General features: G+C 43.3%; 1 protein-coding gene across 5 annotated transcripts in view; it reads right to left on the bottom strand.

Moving 5' to 3' along the window:
• The window catches only part of Pbx1 (PBX homeobox 1), a 324,538-nt gene that overhangs the window by 20,400 nt on the left and 279,047 nt on the right, over positions 1-25,091 (bottom strand). For 3 of the 5 annotated variants that reach the window (XM_008848222.3, XM_029553604.1, XM_008848223.3), the window contains one exon: positions 13,944-18,987. The exons of the other annotated variants lie outside the window; for them this stretch is intronic. In XM_008848222.3, coding sequence (XP_008846444.1) covers positions 18,895-18,987 — 93 coding nt within the window. In that variant the 3' untranslated portion in view covers positions 13,944-18,894. Of the gene's footprint in view, positions 1-13,943; positions 18,988-25,091 lie in introns of those variants that run through there. 5 annotated transcript variants of the gene reach the window in all.

Genomic DNA, 25,091 nt, shown 5'->3' with positions numbered 1-25,091 from the left:
TGACTAGTCCAGTGCTCTCCATTACAGTTCATAAGATCACAAATCCATCTCACCTCTCAGTAGATTGTGAGCATACTAACAGGAAGGACTAGGTATTGTGTGTGTGTGTGTGTGTGTGTGTGTGTGTGTGTGTGTGTGTAGAGACAACAGGTCAACCTCCTGTGTCATTCTTCAAGATCACTTTTACCTTATATTTTGAGACAGGGTCAGTGAGTATCAGGGATCTATCTCCCTGTCTCTACTTCCCCATTGCTGAGATCACAAGCATGTGATCACTTCTGATTTTCTTCTATGTTTTCTGAAGAACAAACTCAGGTCCTTGTGCTTGTACCACAAGTACTTTACCAAGCAAGCCATCTTCCCAGACTTGCTTATTTCTATTCTTCATTTGTCACCCAGTACCCAGAACAACACGTTTCACAGCAGGCTTCAGGAAACATTTGGTCATTAGTAGACTGGACCATCTCCCTAGGACTCTCTTCAAAGATGGAAGGGTAAGCATGAAGCCCCACCCACTCTATCCTGCCCCTGGATGACCTATCACCATTGCCCTCCATTGAAACGTGGTGACAGCAACAAATCTCCACAGAACTCAAGTGTAGAAAAGATGAGGCAGCTCCCTGCCAGAGCCTGGCGTGCTGTGGATTGCCGCTGTGCTTGAAGGCAGAGAAAGGTGAGGAGTTCTGAGGTCATCATTCATTTCTACCCTTTGGGGAAGCTTTTTTTTTTCTATTCACACTCAGCAAATGATGCTCTTGTACCAATAACAAATGTCAAATGCTCTGCCTGGGACTTGGGGGAAACAGAGCATTAGCAAAGGAGGAGCTAACCAGTGAAAAGGACATGATTTCTGTTTAAGGACAGAGAAGCCAAGTAACAAAGGTCATCCAGAGACACAAGGGAGACAGCTTTGCATCAACAACCACAACTGCAGAAGAAGAAAAAAATACACCCACAGCAACCTGTGATCGTCTTGCAATCCCTGCTTTCTAGAATCTTCCACTGAGCTTCCCTCTTAGGTTTTGGCGCTACCCTCAGCTCTCAGCACTGTGTTATATGTGGGCAACCATCCTGGCTGGGCCAAGCACTGGGGAAATTACAGGTGGGCCATGAGTGCTGCAGATGAAACCTCACTCAAGATGTTAAACAGCATCACTGATAAAGGCACTGAGGTTCCAACTCATGGTGGTTTGGCTCCTATTATAGTTCCTTGTTCCCTTATTCATCTTGGCAACTGTGAACCAAGCTCAGTGGTACGTGTGGGAGTAGTGGTTCAGTCTTCTCCCATACTAGGTTGTAATTGGAATAATGTCTTATTCACCTTTTCATTCCCACTGAGGGCAAATGTCTGTGAGCTAAGCAGAAATGAGGTTGGGGCTCTCAATTTACAAGGAAGGCAGAAAGACTATACCATCAATAGTACATGTGAGAGATGAGCAGAGTACTGTGGAAACTCGTGGGAATAGGGGACATCTGCACTGAGCAGTGTAATCAAGGAAAGGGATCTGGGAAGGAGGGTGTCCATCCAGACAAAGATATTTATATATTTGCGGGTGAAGGCAAAACACTATGTGTACATGCACAGTGTTTGAGTATACATGTTTGTGTATGGGTGTGCATATACATGTATGTGGAGGCCACCTGTCAAACTTGGGTGTCATTCCTCATGAGCTATCTATCTATCTTGCTTTTTGAGATGGGGTATTCCATTGGCCTGAAATATACCAATTCAGCTAGGCAGGCTGGTCAGCAAATCCCAGGGAGCCACCTATCTCCACCTCACCAGTGTTGGGATTACAAACGTGCCACTGCCCCGGGCCTTTTCTACGTGGGTTCTGGGGATCAAACTCAGATCTTAATACTTGCATGGCAAACACTTGAACAACCGAGTTATTTCTCCAGCTCCTGCTAGGCACTTTTTATCATACCAGGATGTCTCTGGGACCATACCATCATCCATCATGTGCTCCAAATACTGCTGTTGTCTCCTAGGTGGCTTCTTATTTCCAAGCTTGCTTGCCTGTGGTCTGTTCACACCTCCCAGAGTTAGACTCTTAAACCTAATTCCCATTATATCATTCTTGCACTCCAAATCCTAAGACCTCCAGGCTCGTACCCCTAGAAAGAGCCAAAGTCCTTAGGTCTACCTTTCTAGTCACCATTTTTTAAAAAACTATAAATTCTAATAACTTTCTCTGCACTGATCCAGACATCCTGACTCTGCAATTTCTTAAACTGAGTAGATGTTCTCCTGTCTCAGAGTCTTTGCACTGTTCTCTTCCTGGAATAATCATCTCAGGTATCCTAATGGGTTGGGCTCCAGCTCCTTCGGCTGTTAGCTCAAATCACCTCTTCAGCCAGTCCTCTCCGCCACCTTATCATGATTCCACATTCCCCTACTCTCCTTCCTGCCTTTTCTCCGCTTTGGTTCATGTATTTATTTACCGGGGGCTTTTCTTCACCCTGGAATCTAAACCCCTTCCTTCACAACAGGGAACTGAGTCAAGTGGTGTGCCTCACATCTTTAGGCATGTCCAACCTGAGATTAAAGAGAGTTAGGAATACAGCCCAACACAAAAATCATAGAATTGCTCAAAATTACTTAAATTAGAGCTCCCATAGGTGGAATTGGGAAAATTTGGAAGCGCCCACTTCCCAGTTGTTTCTGACCTTAGCCTCTGGTGTATATAGAGGTAGACAGAGCTTTTTGAGGATATGCTACAGCTAAATAAACACTGTAAAGACTTCTTTGTGGATTTTACATTGAAAACACAGTGCTATGTTTGTGATCTTTCCTACGTTCAGTGTTCGGTGTGAAATCGTTGTAGATCCAGAGCTGAGTAAAGTGAAAGAAAATATGCCGTGTGTTATTGAGGACAACCTGTGCACATGTGGGTGTATTCATTCTTCAATGTGCTTCATAATTTCTTAACTACCTGTATATATGTACATGTGGGAGTGGGAGTTGGTGGGGTGTGTTTCCAATTGGTCTGCTTGTTGTGGTTTCTTAGAGGTGGTGTAGGTCGTGCTACTGTCAGGCTTTTCTTGTCAAGACCATCACAGTTTTTTGGTGTGTATTGATGTGTCTTGTGTTGTATTAAAATATATTCTAATAAAAAAATACTTAAATTATTAATTACTTAAGTAATAAGTAATTACTTAAAATGTTATGAGACTTTTCTGTGATTATTTTTGGTATGTGTTCGCGTGTGTGTGTGTGTGTGTGTGTGTGTGTGTGTGTGTGTGTGTAAGTGCCCATGCATGTGGGTGCGCATGCATGTGGAAGCCAGAAGTCAATCAATGTCGGTGTCTTCCTCAGTTGCTCTCTACTGTGTATATTTAAAAACATTTATTTATTTATTTTTATTTTACATGTATGAGTGTTTTGCCTGCCTGTATGTAAGTGCACGCATGTGGTGCAGTGTCCACAGAGGCCAGAATAGGGAATCAGATCCTCTGGAAATGGAGTTATGGATGGTTGTTCGCCACCACGTGGGTGTTGGGAATGGAACCCAGGTCCTCTGCAAGAGCAGCTAGTGCTCTCAACTGCTAAGCCATCTCTCCAACCTCTCTGCCTTATATTTTTGAGACAGGGTCTAATTGAACTTTGAGCTCACTGACTTGGCTAGGCTGGCTGGGCCTTGAGCCCAGGGATCCCTCTGTCTCTACCTTCCCAGAACTGGGATTTCACGTATACATCACCATGCTTTTAGGAGTCTGGGAGATTAAATTCAGGTGTTCATGTTTGCATGGTAAGTACTTTACTACTAGCTATCACTCCATCCTCTCAATAACCTAACTTTTAAAAACAAACCACAGACTTGCCACTTGGAAGTAAGTTTGTGGGAACTGCTCTTGAATGATCCTGAGGTAAGAAGTTTGATTTTAGAACCACTCCATGCTTCCTCTGAGCCCTCTGTCTCTTATTGCCTCATTTTGGGTTTTGTAATACAAAAGTGCTGAGCTCTCCCTTTAGAGGAATGAGAAAGCCTGTGTTGTCTTTACCTGAGTGGCTTCACCCTCTCCCCTCTCCTTTTCTTCCCCTCCTCTAACACTTCTCCTTTAACTGCTATCTTGTTCCTCTGTACCCCTCTTCTTGTTTTCTTCTCTACCATCTCCTTTTAGGGCCCTCTCTATATCCTCTTTATCCTTCTGTTTTCCCCTTTTTCTTGTCTCCTTTTCCTTTCTCCTTTCCTGCCTTAGTCCCTCTGTCATCCTTCCTCTCTCCTTGCCTCTCTTCCTGCTTCCTGTTCCTGAACACCTGCTAAGTGTCCAGCCAGAATGGCACTTAGTTCTACTTTTCTCTGTGTTTAAGAGATATGTGGTCCCTCCAGGTCTGTCTACTGACACAAGGAGATGAGATATTTAAGGACAATTCGAGGCAGAGCCAAACACAGCCCAGAGGAACTTGGAGGAGGGAAAGGTGATTGCAAAGCACAGAGCTATCCTAGAGGTGATCGACACCTGCCTGAAGATTTAACTGCAACTGTAAGTGTGTCAACCATCCTTCCAGGTGGCTGAGATCATGGTGTCGTGAACAAAGGAAAAAGACCAAAAGAAAACAAGTTGGGGAACTCTGCAGGTGCTAAGAGAGGACAAGTTTGGCTGAGGCCAACAGTTTTAAGTCTGCAAGATAAAAAGAGGAAAGATTTATAAAGGCCCCTCCAAATTCTAAGTATTTCTGTGCTGGTTGTTTTTTGTTAACTTGGCACAAACTGGAGTTGCCTGGAAAGAGGGAACTTCAATTGAGGAATTTCCTTCTAGGCTTGCTGGTGGTCATTGCGTGAGGCTTATTCATAGTTGCTGGTTGATGCAGGAGGGCCAAGCCCACTGTGGGTAGTGCCAGCCTGGGGAGATGGGCCTGGATTGTATAAGAAAGGTACCTGAGCAAGTCAGGGGAAGCAAGCCAGTAAGCAGCATTCTTCCACAGTCTCTGCTTCAGTTTCTACCTCCAGGTTCCTACCTTGAGCTCCTGCCTGGGCTTCCCTCAATTATGGACTGCCACTTGGAAATGTAAGATGAAAATAAACCCATTCCAAGTTTGTTTGTTCTTTCTTCTTCCTTTTTTGGTCTTTTTGAGAGAGGGTCTCCTTGTAGCCCCAGCTGGCCTGGAACTTGCCATGTAAACCAGTCTGGCCTCCAACTCACAGACAGCCACCAGCCTCTGCCTCCTGAGTGCTGGGATTAAAGGTGTGTGACACCATGCCTGGATCCCAAGTTGTTTTTGGTCAGAGTATTTTATCATATCAATTGCAAACAAACTTAGAACAACTCATTTTCTTTCATTTAAACATTGTTTTCTTTGTCTCTACAGAGGAAACTGAATCTACATATGTGTTTTTAAGACCAGTCACTGATGGTTCTTAGTAATCTTGGGCACTGGCTATTATTCCTTTCCTATTAGTTTTGAGTGTTGGAGATTCCTGCCTCGCACCCTTCCACTTCTTCATGATGTGGCTCATTTCAAACAGTCAGGTCAGAACATTTCCTCAGCAGTTTTCTTAGCTTCCTGTTGTTCTGCCCCATTGATGAGATTAATTATTTCAAGTGTTTCAGCAATAAGAACTTTCTTATTTTAATCCATATTCAGTCTAATTCTGTTTCCTCTTGGTTTATGGATTTGTTAAATGAACATCAAAATTTTAAATTCTTCCCCAAACATCTACAAATACAGCTACAGTCTGAGTACCAAGAGGTTACAGTTGACTTTTGCTCAGTCTTTAACATGTTTTGACCTACTCTTCTGTCTTCAGGGAATGCAAAGTATCATTTGGCATACAGGGTGTGGTCCTTGCATGCTTGATCACTTTAGAGCTATAGGGTGGGTGGACAAAATCTTGTCTGGGTGGTTATTACTATGCCCCAAGCAACAACCCCCTGAAATACCAGCCCAGGAAACTCAGAATTCTCAGCAGAGATTTTACTATTGACATAGAATGGGTATTGCCCCTGCAAGGAAAGTCTCAAGCAGGAACTGTAGAAACTGAATAAAATATCATGTGTGAAATTGAAAAATAAAGAAATGGGGACTGGAGAGATGGCTCAGCAGTTAAGAGCACTGGGTGCTTTTGCAGAGGATATGGATTTGGACAACCATCGGTAATCCAGTTCCAGGGGATCTGATGCCCTCTACTCGCCTCTGTGGGCACTGGTTACAAGTGGTTCAGACAAAAGACTCATACACATAAAATAAAAATAAAATAGTAAAGTGGGAAGAAACAGGACAGCAGATCTACGAATAAAAGCTGGTTTTTATGCTGCTGAAGGTCAGGATGTAGCAATGATTGGGGTAAAGTTGAGAGCACAGGACAAGTGGTTAATGAATTGGAATCAGGTGCTGAGGGTCTTGCATCAGCTAGTGGAGAATGTGGACATGAAGGAAGCCCAACCTTCTTGGGGCCTATAGCCAGGTCTGTCCTTGGATATGTCTGGCAGCTGGTTCAGGCCAGGCTTCCCCAGAACATCCTTTGTGCTTGCTCCACGTGGAGAGTTGATTCCCATTCAGCTGTTGCTCCTTGTATTGACTGGTAAGAAGCTGGAAATCTCTGACCTTCAGTTTAAGTTAGAGTTTCTGAGAGAGTTTACAAATCAACCCAAATGCTAGCAGTTGGAGAGCAGTTTCACCGGAGGGGAAAATTTACATATTGAGGCATTTTGTGCATCTTTTCTCCCTAAGGTTAAATCTTTGCCATCTTGGTAGTAGGAAGACCAGAACGTGAGCAAGAGGAAGAAGTACGGATTCAAACTCGGCAGCACACACTTTAGTGAGTTTGCAGTTTTACCCTAGACTAACTGCCTGTTTGGCTCTAAAGCATGAAGTCTATTATTTGTTTGAAGAATATAAAATTTTCTTAATATAAAACCTTGACAGGTCAGAATATTTCTGCCAGCCTTTGGTTAGAAGCTATACTTTCTTTGGACTTCATTTATTCATGTGGACCTTTAGATTGTCTAAGAGGAGTGTGTCACAGTGCATCATCCACCACAAATTCTTCCTTTTCTTTGATGGAAAAGCTGAATCTGTGAAGGAAACAGGGGTAATACCTATGACTCTTACCACAGGAATGCAAGTTAGCTTCTTAGGAAGAGTTGTGGGTCTCAGAAATTTTGATTTCTACTGGATCCCATCTCTCTCTCTCTCTCTCTCTCTCTCTCTCTCTCTCTCTCTCTCTCTCTCTCTCTTCTCTCTCTCTCTCTCTCTCTCTCTCTCTCTCTCTCTCTCTCTGTTTTCTCTGTCTATGCACAGGGGGGAAATTCTAGTGGTGGTTGGAAGGGCAGTTCTTGAAGCCAAGAAACGGGGGCCCTCAACATATCATGTGGTCTTCTACTCTACGGTTAAGGTGAAAAAATATTTTAGTGTATTTTTACCAACTCAAGGCTACAAAATACCTCTAAGAGGCACAGACCTAGACTACTCTCCCTGGGAATCAGGCAGTCAGATTTCAAGAAGAAATGGGATCTATAATGCTTTAAATTTGTAATTTTATGATCAACATAGAAACTGTGGGAAGGTGAAGGAGAAATGATAGAAGGCACATTGAGCAGAGACAGGACAAGGCCTTTGCAGCCAAGCTAGAAAGCCTGGAAAACAGAGATTGGAACAGGTAGGAGGAGGAGGAAGGAGAAAGGAAGAGAAGGAGGGGAAGAGAGGATGGGAGGGAGGGGCGAGAGAAGGGAAGGGGAGGGGCGAAGTTATTATTGTAGCTAATGTTTCTTTACAATAGAACCAAGAAAGAGCAGAGTATTCTCACTGGCAACAGTTCAAGGATGACAATATGCCCAGGGAAATATATTGGAGGAATGACACTAATAAGAAACACATTTTTCACCTTTACTGTTTGACAGGCACAGCTCTGAGTGCTATACATGTATTAACTCATTTAATCCTTCCAAGAGCCCTGTGAGGTAGATACTCATATTAACTGCATCTCATTGAGGAGATAGAGATAAGAGAGATTAAACAATCTATCGAAGGTCATGGATCCAGTGATAAAATGGAAAACACACCCTGGCTGAGTATCCTCATCTGACAAGCTGGGGAACAGCGGTGTTTTGGTATTTTGCATTTTTTCATATTTTGAAATATTTTCATAGATATAGTGAGTTATATTGGGAAGGGACTCCAACTCTAAACGCATAATTCATTTGTAATAGATGTACCTTATACTCCCTTCGTAGCACATTAGCTCAAAATGTTTTGGATTTTTGGAGCACTCTGGGTTTCAGACATTTCAGATTAGAGAGTCTCTACTTAACATTTGGTCTTTGCCTCTGTTCTTCATTCAGAGCTGCTGAATCTTCTGAATTCTTTGGGGTTTTCTGAGTGATGAGAGAGGACAGTGCTTTGTTCTAAGGAGAGGACGGTCAGCAGCTTAATAGCAATGGAGTTGGTCACCCAAGAGTCCAAGGCTGACTAGAAGCCTGGAACTTTCAGCATTGTCCCTTCAACCTCTGTGTTGACCACCATTAGCCTGAGCCTCAATCATTTTAAGCAATGAAACCGCCTCAAAAATCCCTAAACAATAGGGACTAGGGGGTTCTGAGTTGGTGAACACTTCCACATGAAGGGAAACTGCCCCTCCCAGACTCTACATGGACAAAATCTTTTGCTCTTAGGACCCTTCCAGATTTCACCCTATGTCACTCTTCATCTGGCTGTTCATGTGTATCCTTTACGACAAATGAAGACATATAAATGGAGTGGCTTCCTTAGTCCCATGAGTTGTTTCAGCAATTTGTTGAACCTGAAGAAGGGCAAACCCCAACTTAAAGCTGACTGTCAGAACTGACAATTGCCTGGTATGAGGGGAGTCTTTGGGACTGACCCTTAACCCTATTCCAAGCAACTAGTGTCAGATTTGGCTTGGTGTATAAGCTGTCTAGTTGATGCTAGAATGTGTTTTGGTGTGGAAAAGCTCTTGTTTGGCATTAGACACTCTTTTGGTGTTAGGAATGGTGTCATTAGAGCTGGTACTTAAGGCAGTGTGATCTGGCTATTAGGAACTCAGTGAGTAAATTGCATGTAGACCATGCAAGAAGGTATCTAGAAAGCCAGAAAGCACCAAAGCAGCAACTAGGAAGCAGTGGTGAGCACAACCAGAGTTCTCATGAAATACTCAGAAAGGCTCCCTTGGAGATCCCCAAAACATGGGCAATTTTGACAGCAATAAATCAGGAAGAGCATGGTAAAACACTTCAAAATAGTGTGCTGGACAGCTTTAGTGTCAACCTGACACACCTGGGTTGAGGAAGCCTCAACTGGGGAATTGCCTCCATTGGACTGGCATGTGGCCATGTCTGTAGGGCATTTTTTTGATTATTGAGTGATGTGGGAGGGCCCAGCCCACTGTGGGTGATGCCACCCCTGGGCAGGTGGGCAGGGCATACATTGTATAAGAAAACAGGTTGAGTGAGGGCCAGAGGAGCAAACCAGTAAGCAGTGTTCCTCCATGGCCTGTGGTCCAATTTCTATCTCTAGGTTATTGCCTTTAGTTCCTACCTTGGGTTCCCTGATGAACTGTGACCCAGGAAATTAAGCTGAATAAACTCTTTTCTCCCCAAGTTGTTATTGGTCAGAGTATTTTGTCATAGCAATGGAGAACCAAATTAGAACAAATAGTGAATTTGAACATATCAGTTTCTATGTGTAGAGAAACAGTCACGTCATGGATTCTAAAGATGTAAGCCAGGACATGGGACCTTTAGGAAGGATCCTGGTGGGGAAGAAACCATTGCAGGGAAGCTTGTTAGAGCACAGGGAGTATTATTGACAGTGTTATTGAATTTGAAGACTTAAAGCTGAACAGGACTCATTGAGACACCAGGGACTTTGGACAGACCCAGAATTTAGAAAAAAAGATTAAAAAATGAAGTTTAAGAAAGTGTGTTAGAGAAACAAGTATCTGGAACCATGAGCAAAGAGAATGGCCTCTACATAGAGATGGAAGAGATGGAGCTCAGGAAAGGACAATGCCTGAATATTTTAAAATCTACCAGCTCTGCCTAAAAGGAGCTGGGGAGACCAGGAGATAAACATTAGGGGCAAATGCCAGGAAGGAGTCTGTGGACAGAGGAGCAGCCCCAGTCACTCAGGCCCAGGCCTGCAGAGCTGAGGGAGGGTGACACTATGGGGATGTGTAGTCAGGGTACAGCCCAGTGCTGGGTGGTGTCCATAGAACTTGGGCTCAGGAATTGAAGGATGACTCTATTTGGGACAAGGGGAAAGTCCAGAAAAGGTCTTAAACTGGATACCTTGCTGGAAAGGAAGAGGCAGAGGCACAGTGGTAAAGGGATCAGAGACAGGAATGCAGGACTTAATGGAAAATGGAAACTAAGCAACTTTTAGATATGTATATGAGTGCCCAGGGAAGAAGGAAGCCTCAAGTCAGCCTGTGGACTAGAGAGGACCCGTTTTTACATTTGTGAAATTTTCACAGACATGAATATTTCAAAGGTCATTCTCAGGGAGAGGAGGCAGAATGCGTAGATTGGATTGTTTCCCTCAGGATATAGGAAGCAGAGTGCAAAATTAACCTCTTGTTGGTGGCTTTTTCTCAACATGACAATTAACAACAAACCAGTGTCCTAAGACTGAAAGATTTCACTTTTACTTTTTTCATGTACACTCTATTTTCCTTGTTTTCTCATGAAATCATCAAAGCTTTGCCAAGGTCATTCATGGGCAATAGTCACACGGCACCCTGCTCAAGGTCCTGGACTCTGCTGTGTGTTTTAATTTTGTGGATAAGGCTGGTCCAAGGAAATCAGTCGTATGCTTTGTATGTGGCTTTTTAGAAAAAGTGGAATCCTATCCTAGAACTCAAGGTTAGATTAACTGAGCTTTGGATAGACCACAGCAGCTACCCTGTTCTGGCAGATGCAGCCTCTGCTGCCTCCTTACAAGGCCCTAGACCCTACTGTGCCAACGGAATAAGAGCGTACTTACACATAATGAGCACAGCAGGAAATCAGAGAGACAGAGCTGTAGATTAACATCCCTTTGAATTCTAATTTATAAGGGAAGGAAGACTTTATTTTGAACTTTAATTTCTCTCTGGGTACTTATTAATGAGAGATTCATATCTGAATACACGCTAGTACTTGGGGCCTTTAATGTTATGAATGGAGTACATGTTAGTAAGTCTGTTGAACCACATTAGAAACTATGGCTGGACAGCAAGGGGTAAGGGAGTGAATTCAGCAGAGGGAACAGTGTAACCTAAACATTAATGAATGGCTCCATCTAATCTATTCCGAGTCTCCTAGGAGCAAAACCTGAATTGGGTCTTGCCTGGGTCCCAGGAGATACACAAGGATAGAGTTTCCTCAAAGCAGTGTCCTGGGCAACACTGATGTCCTAACCCATTTTGACTTCTATTTACCACTTCTGGTGGCCATGGAAGTCTACTTAAAGTAGGAGGTCATAGATTGCATCTCACTGGGCACAGTGGCCTCTACTACACTTGGTTCTTGATCTACGTGTGTCTTAACTTCTGTGCAGGAACAACAGGGAAGTCCTCAGAGTACAGCCTCCTTTTTTCCCATCTGGTCCTCTGTTCAGAGAGCTAGGTTACCCACAAGCTCCTCCAACTCACCCAGTGGACATGTTCTAGAACTGAGTTCTTGTGCCACTTGCCACACAATGACTTGAACGCACAAGAAAGGAGATATTTTGATGCCAAGTAGACAGAACATTGATATTTTGCTGTGTTTCTTTTTCCAAAGTAGACAATGGTAGAGATCTATATGGATATATAGGAATCTATGGTTTAGGAGAATGAACAGGTCAGATTTTGTGATTTAGACCTGCTGTGATTTATTAAGTGCCTACCCCATGCAAATGCTGAACCCTAATATTCCATATGATGGTGTTAAGAGGTAAGGCCTTTGAAGTGTGATTAAGACTTGAATGTTGCCTTTCTCAAAAGGCCTGGGGGAGTCAGGACAGAGGTGCTCTCCATGAGAAGCAGAAGCAGGCTCCTACAAGACTGAATCTGCCAATTCCTTGGCCTTTCAGAACAATGAGCAATATATTTTTGTGATTTATAAACAAGTGGTATCCTGTAGGATGTTTTGTTGTAGCATCCTGAATGAACTAAGACACCGCCTATATGCTCTGAGGTAACTGCTGGCCACCATCTATGACCCTTGAGGCAGCAATATGCACACAGAGGTGTGACCTCCCAAAGCTATTTGTACTCACAGTTCCTGCCTCTATCCACCACAGGCTTGATGCTAATGCCCAAGTTTAGAAACGAACTGGAGGAAGTTGGAGAAAAGGTGTTTGTTGGTTTTCTTTTTTCTTTCACTCTCACATTTGCATAGAAAAGGGGCTTCTCTTTTCTCTCTCTTCAGAGGGCAAACTCACATTGAACATCTTTGGGTCCTGATAGGCCCCTTTCTCAATCTTTCCCACGGAAGAGTAATGAAGGCGTGTCTGGGATGATGGCTGGAAACACCTTCACTTGAAATGCGTCCAGTCAGTGACACAGACACGCAGAGTTGATTTTTGCTTTCTTGGCCACTAGGCCAACCATTCAAAAAGCTATTATATGGAGTTGCTGTCAGGAATTGGCCACCTAGCCAGGGACTAGCTTTCCAAGCCTCCACTCTCACCCATAACCCTTGCATTTAGGATTATGGATGGAAGTTTTGGTCAAGGCTTTCAACAAATTGGTGAGCCTTCTTCACACTCCTTCCTATAGGTGTGGAAGATGACATACTCCTGAATGGGTAAAGCCACATAGGAGTCCCCGAGTCTTTATGTAGGGAGGAGACTCTGACTGGGAATATTCGTCTTGCCCTATTAAATAGTGAGGAATAGATTTGTAGTTGAGGCATTATACACTTTTGGTCTACTCCTTTCTACAGTTTATTATGGCTCTAATGAATGTACTATGTGGATGAATTAGGCCCATAAGTCTCTGTATTATTGGAAAAGAACCAGAAAAGGCAGTCTGCACCTGTCTTGCACATGAAAACGTGTTCTATGTTTCTATTCAAGGCTTCCAAATCATTAACAGACAGCTTTATGCTTCCAAGGTCATTGGATTAGCTTGTCCATTATTAAAAATGAAAATTTAATTGCCATTGACTCTCTGCTTCTTTGGTCTAGTTTTTGCTGATTTGAATCATGATTGGGGTGAAGAAAAATGTGGTGGCTACCTCAGGTTTCTGAACAACATACCTCATAGGATCTCCCTGCCTCCTAGGACAGTTAAAGCATGAAAATAAGAAAGCAAAACTCATTTAGAACAGGGCTAATAGAGGAACAACCTGTCAATAGCCAGGAAAGAAGTTATATCCCATGCAAAGAATTGAAAAATGGGTTGAAGTCTGGGGCACTGACCTAAGGTGTGGTGGCTGAAACACTATAAACACCAACTCTGTAACAGGCTGTAACCTCAATGCAATGGTCGGTGGCCCAATGGATACACACCAACTATTGGGATGGAGGCTTCCATGGGATGGCAGACAACTGAAAGCAGGTGAGTAGATTTGTTGGAGTGACATCTGGACTATTGTAGAGAGTCTACAAGTATTATCGATAACCTAGATTCTTTCCCTTGAAACATCTCTTGGGGACCACAATTTCTCTTACGACCAGACCACTGATAAGGAAAAGCAAAGATGACCCACTGGGAAAATAGTCATGACTTAGGGAGCAGATAAGATGACTCAGCCCTTCTGCAGTACAATTAATTTTCCTCTCTCTCTCTCTCTCTCTCTCTCTCTCTCTCTCATTTTCTTCTTTTTTCCCTCCTCCCTTTCTCCCTTGCTCCCTTCAAGTGTCCTATACTTTGCTACTGTCCCATGGTATGTAGACTTTTAAATGTCGATCAGGACAATAATTTAAGCCATCATTCACAGTATCCCAAGCCTGTTTAGGGAAGAGAAGTTGCCAGCATATGAGAAGAAATTTGCACAAAATACAAATGTGTATGTATATATTTTTGCAACAAAAGAAACTATTTATTTGGAATATGCATTACCAGTACAAATTAGGAGACTGTAAAACCTACACCGTGTTAGTATCATTAGAGAACACAAAAGTTCAGTTGGAATCAAAAGGGACAGAAGCCTGTGATCTCACAGAAGCAGAAAAGCTTAAACTTTCAAAACCAAAATAGAGCAGAGCTTTGCAGATTTATAATCTCAATAATAAGGAAAAAAGGAGGGGAGGAGGAGGGGACAGGATAAAACCACCAACCAAACGAAAGCACTTCAAAATGAAACTGCCAAAGGGAAGAGGTAATAAGTGAGAAAGGGGGGAACATTCGATGTTTTATTTATTTTAACAAAAGAAAAAAAAAGTTTACAAAAAATAAAAGTTTCCAGGAAGCTTTGAGCTAGGATGGAAACCATAAAGGTGATGTGAAAAGGCCGCCGCCATTATTTTGTCTTGGCTTTGGAACAAGAGTGTGGGCCTCTGGGTGGAAACACTGCCCTAAGGCTTTGCACCACAATTCTGTATTCCTTCTTCATGGTTTTTGTTGACATTCTGGCTGGTTTCTGAACACCTATGTATTGCATGAGCAGTGTCTAACACTGAGTTTCTGTTGGGCAATGTAGCTTTCTTTTTTCCTATAATTAATAAGAACATTCCAAATGAAGCCAGCTTTATGATTTGCTTTCAACCATCATCTAACGGGAAGTGAGTAAAAAGTGTATTATCTGTGAGTCCAAAGTGGCCACTTAGCATTCACACTACAGCTTTGATTCAACACCTTGCCAACTCTTCTCCCCAAATCAAGACTGGATCCCAAGCGGGTGGACCTAGGGCCAGCTTTCTGCATATACTCTATGCCTATCACCTCTCCTGGGATTCTCCTGGGAGAAAAATCCTTTCTCCTTGGAAGAGGCCTCAGGGAATGTTGATATCAATAGGGAGAAAGAAAGCCCTTGACTGTGACATTCAGAATCAACAAAGACCAAAGCCTTTCCCTACAGTGTAAGTGATCCCACTGATCTTGACTGTTTTAAGGGAGAAGCAAGTCCCTGCCTATTTCAGGGTCTACCTGAGTGCCACACTCTCTGTGATGCAAAGAAGCAAGGAGAAGTGGGCCTGGGCTTTGTGTTTACTTTTGACATCAATTGAACTCTGAAGCTAAGCAGAACAAGAAAATGGCCTCCTCTGCCAGGGACCCCTTTTCACATCACCTGGTATACACAGTTAAGAGTGAAAGCAGCAAGATCACAATCCTGACAGTGAAAAAAGCACCCCCCCCTCAAATAAACAAACCAAAAATAACACAAAAAGCTTGGGGCTTATTTTGTATTTTTAAGAGCAGAAATAAAGAAAAGAATTTATTTCCGGGTCTCAAAATGAATAAACATAATATGTTAGGTTGTAACTATTAGGCTCACTATTCCAACCTTTTTTTTTTAGTTTACAAAATGAATTACCGTCACTTTTAAACATTGTGAAACAAGAAATGGATGTGCACAACGACACTTTTCTAGCATTCTTGAACTAATTCACAAATGCAAGAAAATAAAAAGAAAAATGGGGGAAATGAGGAACGTAGGTAGTCTGGTGTTAAAAACTAATGTAGGAATGATGTGTATTTTCACAGAGAGAAGGGGAGACTCCCCTTCCTGTTTTGCGTGCTATGAGGGTCATTTTTAAATTTTTTTTATTATAAACACTATTAAATTCAGACCGCTTTTTTGGTTTTTTTCCTTTATCTGAATATACAAGAACATTCATTATCAAATGCTCATCATCGATACTACAAAGAACGAGACACAAGTCGCAAGAAACGATGGAAAATGTTAATAAAGCTGAAAGAATCATTGAGTATTTTTTTGTATTTTTTCTAAGTTTTTTTTAAATTTGAGTTTCTGTAGTTTTATCTTTTTTTGGTATCGAAGTCAGGTTTTTCTGGGCAGAAAAATAAAGAGTCAAAGGAAGGGGCAGGGGGCGGATAGGCGTGATAAAAGGCAACCAGCAAATAACAACTGCCACAGCAAAATAAGAAGTTGAAAGAAGGTGCCAGTAGGCCGAGCACTGCCAGGGTCTGTTCCAGGGGATGAGGAAGATGTGGTGAAGAGTTACAAGGTGGCCAACCCCATGTCTGCTGTCCTTTCTCTGGGGAAAAATTGCTGTTATGGAGAAAGGGGGCATTCCCACTTGTCCTTAGAACATGAAGGGATCCTGGGGCACATTTTGCGGGGGTAGTTCTGTGTGACTAACCCAACAGGAATTTCCAGGGAGCTGTGCTTCCAGAGGCACATTCTTTGTACCCCCACTCTGAGGTCATCAGCATTCTCTAGCCTTGCTTAATACACAGAGCCCTGGTGGCCATCTTGTAGGTGACAGTGGGCATCATGGACAGGCTTCAGGAAAAGCGTTGGGTCTAAAGGAGACTTAGTGAAGTGCTGTGTGGGGTGTTCATTGCAAAGACTGTCTGGAGAGAAGCTGCCTGTGTGAAGGCAACTTTGATACTTTCCATTCCCTCAGCATGGCATTCAACCCAGATCTAGATTCATTCCTGTTTCCAAGAGAACCCTTCAGTGCTGCCCATGATTTGCTCCACAGTGAGTGCTGGGATCCAATCAGGTTTCTGTGAGTTGCTTCAATGCATTCTTGCCACTAAGACAAAGATCACTGGTTCTCATTATTCCAGAGTTGTCATGAGGATGCTCCTCCTAGGCACCCTGTCCTATCGCCCAGGTTAGTAGACACAGGCTTTCTAGTGCCCTTGGTCATCCAGGCATACTTTAATTTGCTAAATGATTCCTTTTTGCATTACATGCAAATATGCATATCCTCAGGCTTTTTAAGTGGCATCCAAACACAGGAAGGATGTTCCCTATTCACTATGCAGTGCCTTTCAGAATGGGCTTGACCATGTTGGCTGGCCATTCTCAGTCCTCAAGATCTTGTACTTCTTCCTGGAGGTCCCTGAAGCTGAGTAGTTGTGAAAGGGACAAGCACTTGCAAGGACACCCACTGGATTCAAGCAGAAACTACCAGAACCAGGTCCTACTTTTCTAGTTTGGAATCTCTTCTCTATCCTAAGAAAACAAACAGACCAAAACCAAACCAAAACAAAAAGTCTCAAAAATCACTCATGGTGATAACATCAAGGTACTGATAAAAACCAGAAGTCAGAAAAAAGAAAACCACTTATTGTCCTGACCTAGCATGAACCAACTTATCTTAGGGACACTGCTTCCCTTAACTTCACTCTTAGAGATTAAATATGAACACAACCAGTTTTCTTGGGTCTCTTACAAGCCTCTTGGTGAGCCAAGAATAACAATCCCCAGTTTATAGATGCAGAAAATGAAGCACCAAGATATTTGACTGCCTGCTACTTAGGCTATGGGCAAAACTGACATCTTTACTGCTGGCAGAGTGGCTTGGAAGAATGTAAATTCAGGTGATTTTCAAGACTAGCTTTCTGGTACATGTTACATGTTATTTTCTCCCAATCCTAGGGAATACAGATCAGGATGATTATTTCAATAAAAATATTCTTACCCTTTCTCCATGATTCTTATCCACGTAAAATAAGCTAGTAAAACGTTCACCTGAACCACATTCTTTCATCACTCTCTCTTCTAGAGGAAGAAGCCAGGATCAAGACCATAGTATAATATAATGTTTTGGAAAGTTAATACAACATGCCTAACATTAAAAAACATTAAAAACAAAAGTAAAGCAATCAAATCCATCATAGACATTGTAAGTCCTGTGTATGGCTCCCTGAGAGCTCTAGACATGGTGGGAATGGAAACAGTTTACCCTTGAAACCTGACCTTCATCCTGATAAAGTCCTGTGCATGCCCTGGGGTAAGAGCACACTGGCTCTTTCTGGAAGCCTCAGGTACATACTGCTTCTCTAGGGTTCACCAGGTAGAGAGCTATGATAGTATCATATGCATTTGCACATGGGATCTTGGAAGAACAAAGGCGTGAGGCTGAGCATGTGTCTACCAGTGTGCCGTGTATGTGCATGCATGTGTAGGAAGGGATAGTGAAGCCTTTGGGGATGAGAAGCATCCACTCTTTATGGATGCACTCTGCAGCAGCCTCACTCAGACCTGGTTTGCATTAGGTTCCGAACGCTGCTACCCAAGTGCTGAGTGGTCTCAAAAGACTGAGCCTCTGAAGCCAAGAGCTGTTTTGAAGAAGATGAGAAAGCTAGCAGGAATCCTGCCCTTGATGTTCCTTGTGCCCTTTCCTGCGGTCTTGACTTCCTGCCTGGGACTCAATCTGGTAGAGCTACAGTGAGAAACATGGCACCTTTAGAAGCCCAGCTATGGCAGTCCCCAACCAATGCCTGGGGTTGGAAAGAAGAGGAAGAAATCAGGATTGTTCCCAGGGAGGAGGAGCAAGAGGAGGCAGAGTGGCCTGGAATGAGTGGGGCAGTGTGGTGTATTCCTGCTAAGAGGTAGTGAGAACAACAAGAGAAACAGAAGGATTGCCTGTCAACGTAGGGATGAGGGATTCGAGTGAGGTAAATTTGGCTCCTCAAACCACCAGCATGAAAACATACAAACACGTTTATTGTTTTCTTTGTAATTTGTTTTTTCTTTTGAAATCCCTCTAATGGTTGAAAATATCCTTCAGTGATATAATGAGGGCAGGAACCCCAGGTGTCTAGAACAGAGAGCAGGGGCCAGGGAAGATGACAGAAACCAGGCTGACAGCTGGAGGCAGGAAAGGGTGGCTTCTACCCAGAAAAAAAAAGGGAAGAGAGTATAAAGAAGTGTCCAGATTGGCTGAAATAGCATCCCAAGGAAGAGAAGAGAAGGAGACTCTTATTGTGTTTGCTGATTGCTTCGACCTCCAGTCTGACCGCTTCAGCGTTGGGAGAGAAACCCTCCCTCCTGCCCCTGTCCCAACTGCGGCACAGGGTCAGCCGGGATGCGATTGCTGGGAGATCAGTTGGAGGTATCAGAGTGAACACTGCCAGGGCCTTCTGTAGGGGAGGTCACTGATGAAGGGGTAGTAGCATCCTGCCAACCTCCATTAGCCTAGAAGGGAAAAAGGGAGAGAAGTCAGTCCTCTGTGATCAGGTGGCCCTTTTGAGCAGACAATGACAATGAGGCAACTTGTGGAAGGAGCTGGACCCTGGCATGGGGACACCCATCAGATGGGCACCTAGGATTGTGAGTGATAATATTCCCCCGACCCTCAGTTGAGTTCATTCTCCCAGTGAGCCTTTGGATCCAGTGTTAACGCCTCCCACTTGTGTGATGTGTTTGTATTTCTCCAAGACTTTTCAATTCAGTCTCAGCCACCAGTGGAGTGATAGCTGTCCTGCCAGTCAGGAGACCTGAGGGTTTTGTTTTGGTTCTGACCATGGCAACAGCTAGCCATTGATGATGGCGAAGTGCCTTCACATTGCTGGCTTTGTTTTCCCCTCTGAGAAATAAGAAGGGTGGCCAGATGCTTTCTGAGGTTCTTTCTAGCCCTGCATGTGCCCTGTATTTATGGGATGCCAGGTCCTGTTCTATGCCAGAGTCTAAAACCTCTTTGGTCTATAATGATGAGTGAGTTCATGTCCTCAAAGGAAGAAGCTAAGACAAGCCATGATGACCTGATGACCGATCACTCAAGGCAGAGTCTAATGCACTCTAATGCACAGTGGAGCCTGTTGTTAAGAAGGTTTGGTGAAGCCAATACTGTGTGTTGTTGGAGCATCAGGAACTATTGTACTTCTTAGAGGAGGCCATCTTTGAGGTAAGCCTTGAGAGGGTGATTTGGGTACAGGGTAAAATAGGGGCCATCACTGTGGGATGGGCCTCTGTGAGTGCCTATTAGTGGTAGCAAGATGGGAAACCACAAGCTTGAGGTTTTTGGAGGCCATTTGTACTAGGCTCTAGATTCACAAGCAATTACATGAAGGAGCAGTTCAGAAGGGATTTACAGAGTGGCTAGGCTTTTCAGGAAAAATCCCAGAACTAGAAGAGCTGAAGAGTGAATTTTCTATAATGGTGAAGTCATGGTACGCAGTTTCCATGTTTGAAAGCACTGAAATAATTGCACTAAAATACTTCCCCTGGCCCAACCACTGCATTCTTTGAAATTAATTTACCACAATTCTGGAAATGGTAAGGTCAAAAGGACCAGGCCTTATCTATCCTGGTAAAATATTTTCTATTGTCTGTCTTCTAGTTTTGTTCTTTGAAAAATCTGGGGTAGAAGGGCAGGAACTATTATCCCCATTTTGGAGGGACCACTGCTCTACCACAAAAAAATCCACAGTGGGTGGGGAAGTAAGCACCTGTACTTGGAACGTTCTAACAACGTCACATCTCACACAGCAGCTGAAGTACAAGAAAAGAGCTTTCAGGCCCGTGACTGAGAACACAGACCTCCTAACCTTTAAGGCTGGCTCCTTTGCTGTCCTTTTGCTAGACTTGGCTGTCTTTGTCATTAGCTCACCCAAATGGTGCTCCAGCTTTCCCAGGAAAAGCCAGACTTCATTCAAGGCAGCTTATAGCAGTCATCTGAGCACAGAATAGATTCTGTCTAGTCCTTACTGAGGAGCAGAGCTGGATACCAAGGGGCTTATCCCAGGCAGTGCCAAGAACATGCCTTCCCAACTGTGGATCCATGAATAATCCCTCTGAGCTCCACCTCCAGCTTCCTAATCCATCAGGTGGTTCCTGTCACTGCTGTGCTGGAGTATTTTTCCCCTTGCTTGCATTTCACTGAGAACAGTGAGGGCAAAATGAGAATCCTTTCATAACATAAAGCCTTTAAGGGCAAAGACTCTGTAGCATAACCCAAATCAGGAACAGAATTATTTTAAATCTCTAGCACAGGTTGCCACGGGGAAATAGTATCTTTGCTTCCTTTCTCAACTAAGAACACATATATTCTGGTGTTATTTTAGGCTGACTGAGAATAAGAGTTACACTTATTTTTTCTACAAGAAAATCTTTTAATGCTATTCATCTTTTTTTCCTTGAAAAAATAAGGTATGCTTATCAATAACATTTGGAAAAAAGACAAGCTTAAAAAGCAAAATATTAAACACCCATAATCTACTACTCAGAGATAATTACCGTTAGCACTTTGATATCTGTCTATCCTAGTAATATTTTTATATGTGTGTGTTTAGCTGATGATAGACAGACAGACAGACAGACAGACAGATAGATAGATAGATAGATAGATAGATGATAGACAGAGAAGCAGGTGTGTGAGGTGTGCATGGAGGGATGACAGACATTGGTGTATATGCTGGCTGAACAATATGGAATTTTAGGGAACTTGACAAAGGGCCTTTAAGCACAATGCCACGAAACAGAATAGAGGGTTAGTAAAAGAGAAGAATGTCACCTTAGGATCAACATGGTACGAGCAAAGCAGATAAGGAAATTCTAGAAAAGCAGTTAGCATCCATATCACAGCACATGGCACAGAGGAGTCTCAGATTGTCACCACCACTATCATTTAACTACGTTATAGTTCCACTAAAGTAACAATAAATGGGGCCCTGGATGAAATTTGCAGTAAAGAAAATTTGCTGAGTTCTGATTTGTTAGGAAGGGTTGGAGTTCTATATTGCTCAGGAATTCTGGGAGACATTTCTTTGAATTATCTCTGAGCTGGAGTATCTCAAAGAACTCACGTTTGAATTGTTTTCTTAAAACTTCTACTTACTCAGACCAATACAAGATGTCAGGGAACTCACAGATCATAAACGACAGTTGGTTCAACCAGATACCAAAACTAACATACTAATTAAGCTAGATGGGCCAGTGAAGAATATATAAAAATTCTACCAAAAATAAATACATTCAACAAATCTCCCTAGTTCTTAAAAACCTCTGCTGCTATCCAGAAGCCCAAAGAACGAACACACACACACACACCCACCACTGAGAGTTGGTGATCACTCTTCTCAGGGCACAGAAGACTCTCCCTACAGTATCCCCAAGAGCCCCCTATTGCGTGCAGCAGAGCCCTGTGGCTTGAGCTGGTGGTCACCCTAACCCAGGATATCCTAATCATGAACCCCTGCTTCTTGCCAAATTTAGGATACTGCAGCTTATGAGGTTCAAGTTAGACACACAAGCACTTTGTAAAATAATTATGTGCGGTGCTGGGAAATGAGGGAGAATTCCTTTCTTTGGAAGGGCTTTTTAAAAAGGAAAACCCAGGGCTGCCGAAAACTGGAGCCGAGAAACTGCAAGCAAACCCGACTTCACTGGCTTTCCCGTAAATCACCCTTTGGCTTCCGAGGTATCATTCCAGCCTAACGTAAGAGCTTCAGAGGCTGCACCATCTTGGGAAACAGCTGACCTTGCTTACTGCCACATTAACCCTGGGGAACAATTCTTTCCCCCTTCCTTGACTGCGGGTGAATATTAAACAGAAAGCCCCGCCTTTGTGTGTTTATTATCCCTGGGCGCCATCAGAGGAAAGGATGCTATCATTAGCAGCTGTGTGAGGGTGGCCAGAACGATGACTATTTTTCTGCACCCCGACCTCCCCCTTCACTCTCGGATCCATACCGTTCTTCATAGTGGATGAGGCTTCACAGTGCTAATCTCGAAGCCATGAGGGCTTACAAGGGTGGGAGGCGTTAATCTGCATAACTGCCTAGTCTTTTTCATTTCAGAAAACACTCTTCTTTAAAGAGTCTTCATTTGTACCCAGTTCCTGTCACTGGGAAGCAAGACCCAATCCCACTTTTGATTCCACTGGAAGAAAGCTAGTAGGGCAGGCTCAACCTAGATCCTTATAGAGGCAAAAGCTAAGAGAATATAAAATTGGAACTAAATGCAGCATGTTTCCAAGATAAGAAAAATCTGGGTCTTCTAGACACAAATTAAAGATATTCGAAACCAAAGCGTTTGAAACAAAAATGACTATTCACTCTGTAGCCTACTCTAATGAATTTGGCACATAATCTGACATGTAACAAATTTTGCTAGAAGCTCATCTAAAGGCCAAGGCCAAGTGTGGCAATCTGAAGGAAAAGAAGCTAGCTCCTGAGCCAAGACTCGGGCAGTGGTAGGCAGGAAAACTCACAGGGCTCATCCTTTCAAAAACACAAAAGCAAAACTCACAACCAAATCCCTGACTCCTTTCTTAGCTGCCACTTTGCTTGAACCAGAATGGGAGCCACGGGCAGCTGCCTCTTCCTGACTGTTGAGGACTTCATGGTGCCTTTTAGAACAAAGCAAAGGCTGCTGGGCTGAGCAGCACCTGTCCCATCTCCTCTCCTTCCCTCTCTTCCTCCGAGCTTGCCTTAGCAGCACACCGTTGATACAGAGAATTCATCACCTGATGTGACAGCCCAAGCGAGCCTGGCACTAAGAAACTCTCATTTGCAACCTAGAAATACACTGAGGTGCCACAAACTGGCTGATGTCAGCACCAAGTTGAGCTAGATCTGCATATGGGCCAGATGCCATTACCAGAGATGCCTTCAGCTTGGGTGAGGAGGTGTACGTGCTCCAAGCCCTCAATCACCGAGGCTGGTGGGGCCAGTCAGGAAGCAAAACAAAGAAACATGGATACATCCATTTTCACTCTCCTGCATGTGCGAGGACACACACACACACACACACACACACACACACACACACACGGGGTGGGGGCACTATATATCCCAGAGTTATCAGTTCACCCGGAAGAAGCTATACCCTAGATCCACCATCTTTATCTGTCTTCCCTCCTCATCTCCTTCCCCTCTTTTGCTTTCTCCTCCTTCTCCTTCCCCCACCCCCTTGAAATCTCACTGCATAGCCTAGGCTGGCCTCAAACTTGGGATCCTCCTGTCTTTGCCTCTCTAGTTGTGGGATTATAGGTGCGTACCACTATACCTGGCTCGATTCATCACTTTTCTATCCAGCTAGAAGAATTATACTTTCATTTCCCAAGATAACCCAGTGGGTGCTTACTGAGACATGCTTTGGAATGCAAACGTGATTGGAAAGACCCCTAGGGGTCATCCCCTGGTTTAAAATTTCCAATGAAAATTTACAATGGTAAACAGATCTGTGCCCAGCCTGGCTCTCTTCCAATCCTATCTCTAACTGCCACCAAAGGGATCTCTCAAAAATGTAATCTTGATCATATCACCTCCCAGCATAAACCTTCAGTGACTTTCCATTGGCCCCAAGATGAAATTTAGGGTCCTCATCAAGTCTATAGCATCTTTTATTGTGTTTATTCCCAAGCCAACACTCTCAGTTTCTACTTCAACCATCCCAGGCTATTTAGGAATCCCCATAACAGAGCAGCCTGCTTCTTTCTCCTTGAATACAGTACTTTCAGGCATCCAATTATGATACTGTGGTTCTTTTTCAAGATGAACTTTAAATATCCTCACAACTCTCTTTCTTGGCAATGTCCTAGTCTCCTTCAGACTCCCCAGGCTCTGTAAACACCTGATCACTTCTTCTGTGCCACCACATCACATCTGTGCATTCACAAGACTCCCTCATCTACCAGAGCATAGGAGCAAGGCTGTGCAACATAATTTTGACTTCAAAGAACCTAACACAGTGTCTGACACATCATATATTCTGTTAAACATCCCTTGAAGGGAACATAAAAGAAGTAAATAAACATGTGGTGGTTCCACAGTATCCATCCTTCATCCAGGGAAGACACGGGGTACCAGGTCTCTGAAATCCACAGTTCATTCTGACTATGTAAGCAGTGATGCACATCTAGAAAATATTCTAAATACAAGGTGGAATCAGGGTCAAGTTTCTGGGTAACCTTTCTCTTACTAAATTGCCATCAGGGAAACATGGCACTTTTTAGCTTAATCCAAAAAAAGTTACTATTAATAGTTACAAGGTGATACATTGCTTTAAAGGAGCAAGCAGTTAAGAAAGACATTGCACCACGGCCTTATATACTATCTCAAGAAGAAGCAGAGTCCAGAAGGAGAAATGGAGAGCTGTACATCCTGTGTGGAATCTCAATAGTTTCTAAGTCAGCACTTAGGGCATGGCGAGAACTATGAGAATTATTCCCTCCTCATCTTTTCTTTTTTGGGGATGAGACCCACATGCAAGCTTCGTCTTTGGATCTGGGACTGAAAGTGACATATTCAAAAAAGGATACCTACACATACCAGATTTAGATTTCAAAGAAAAACCCA

The sequence above is a fragment of the Nannospalax galili genome, unplaced genomic scaffold (assembly GCF_000622305.1).
Source record: "Nannospalax galili isolate Female #2095 unplaced genomic scaffold, S.galili_v1.0 scaffold383, whole genome shotgun sequence".
NCBI classification, from domain to species: Eukaryota; Metazoa; Chordata; class Mammalia; order Rodentia; family Spalacidae; genus Nannospalax; species Nannospalax galili.
This window is presented reverse-complemented; position numbering and strand designations above follow the sequence as displayed.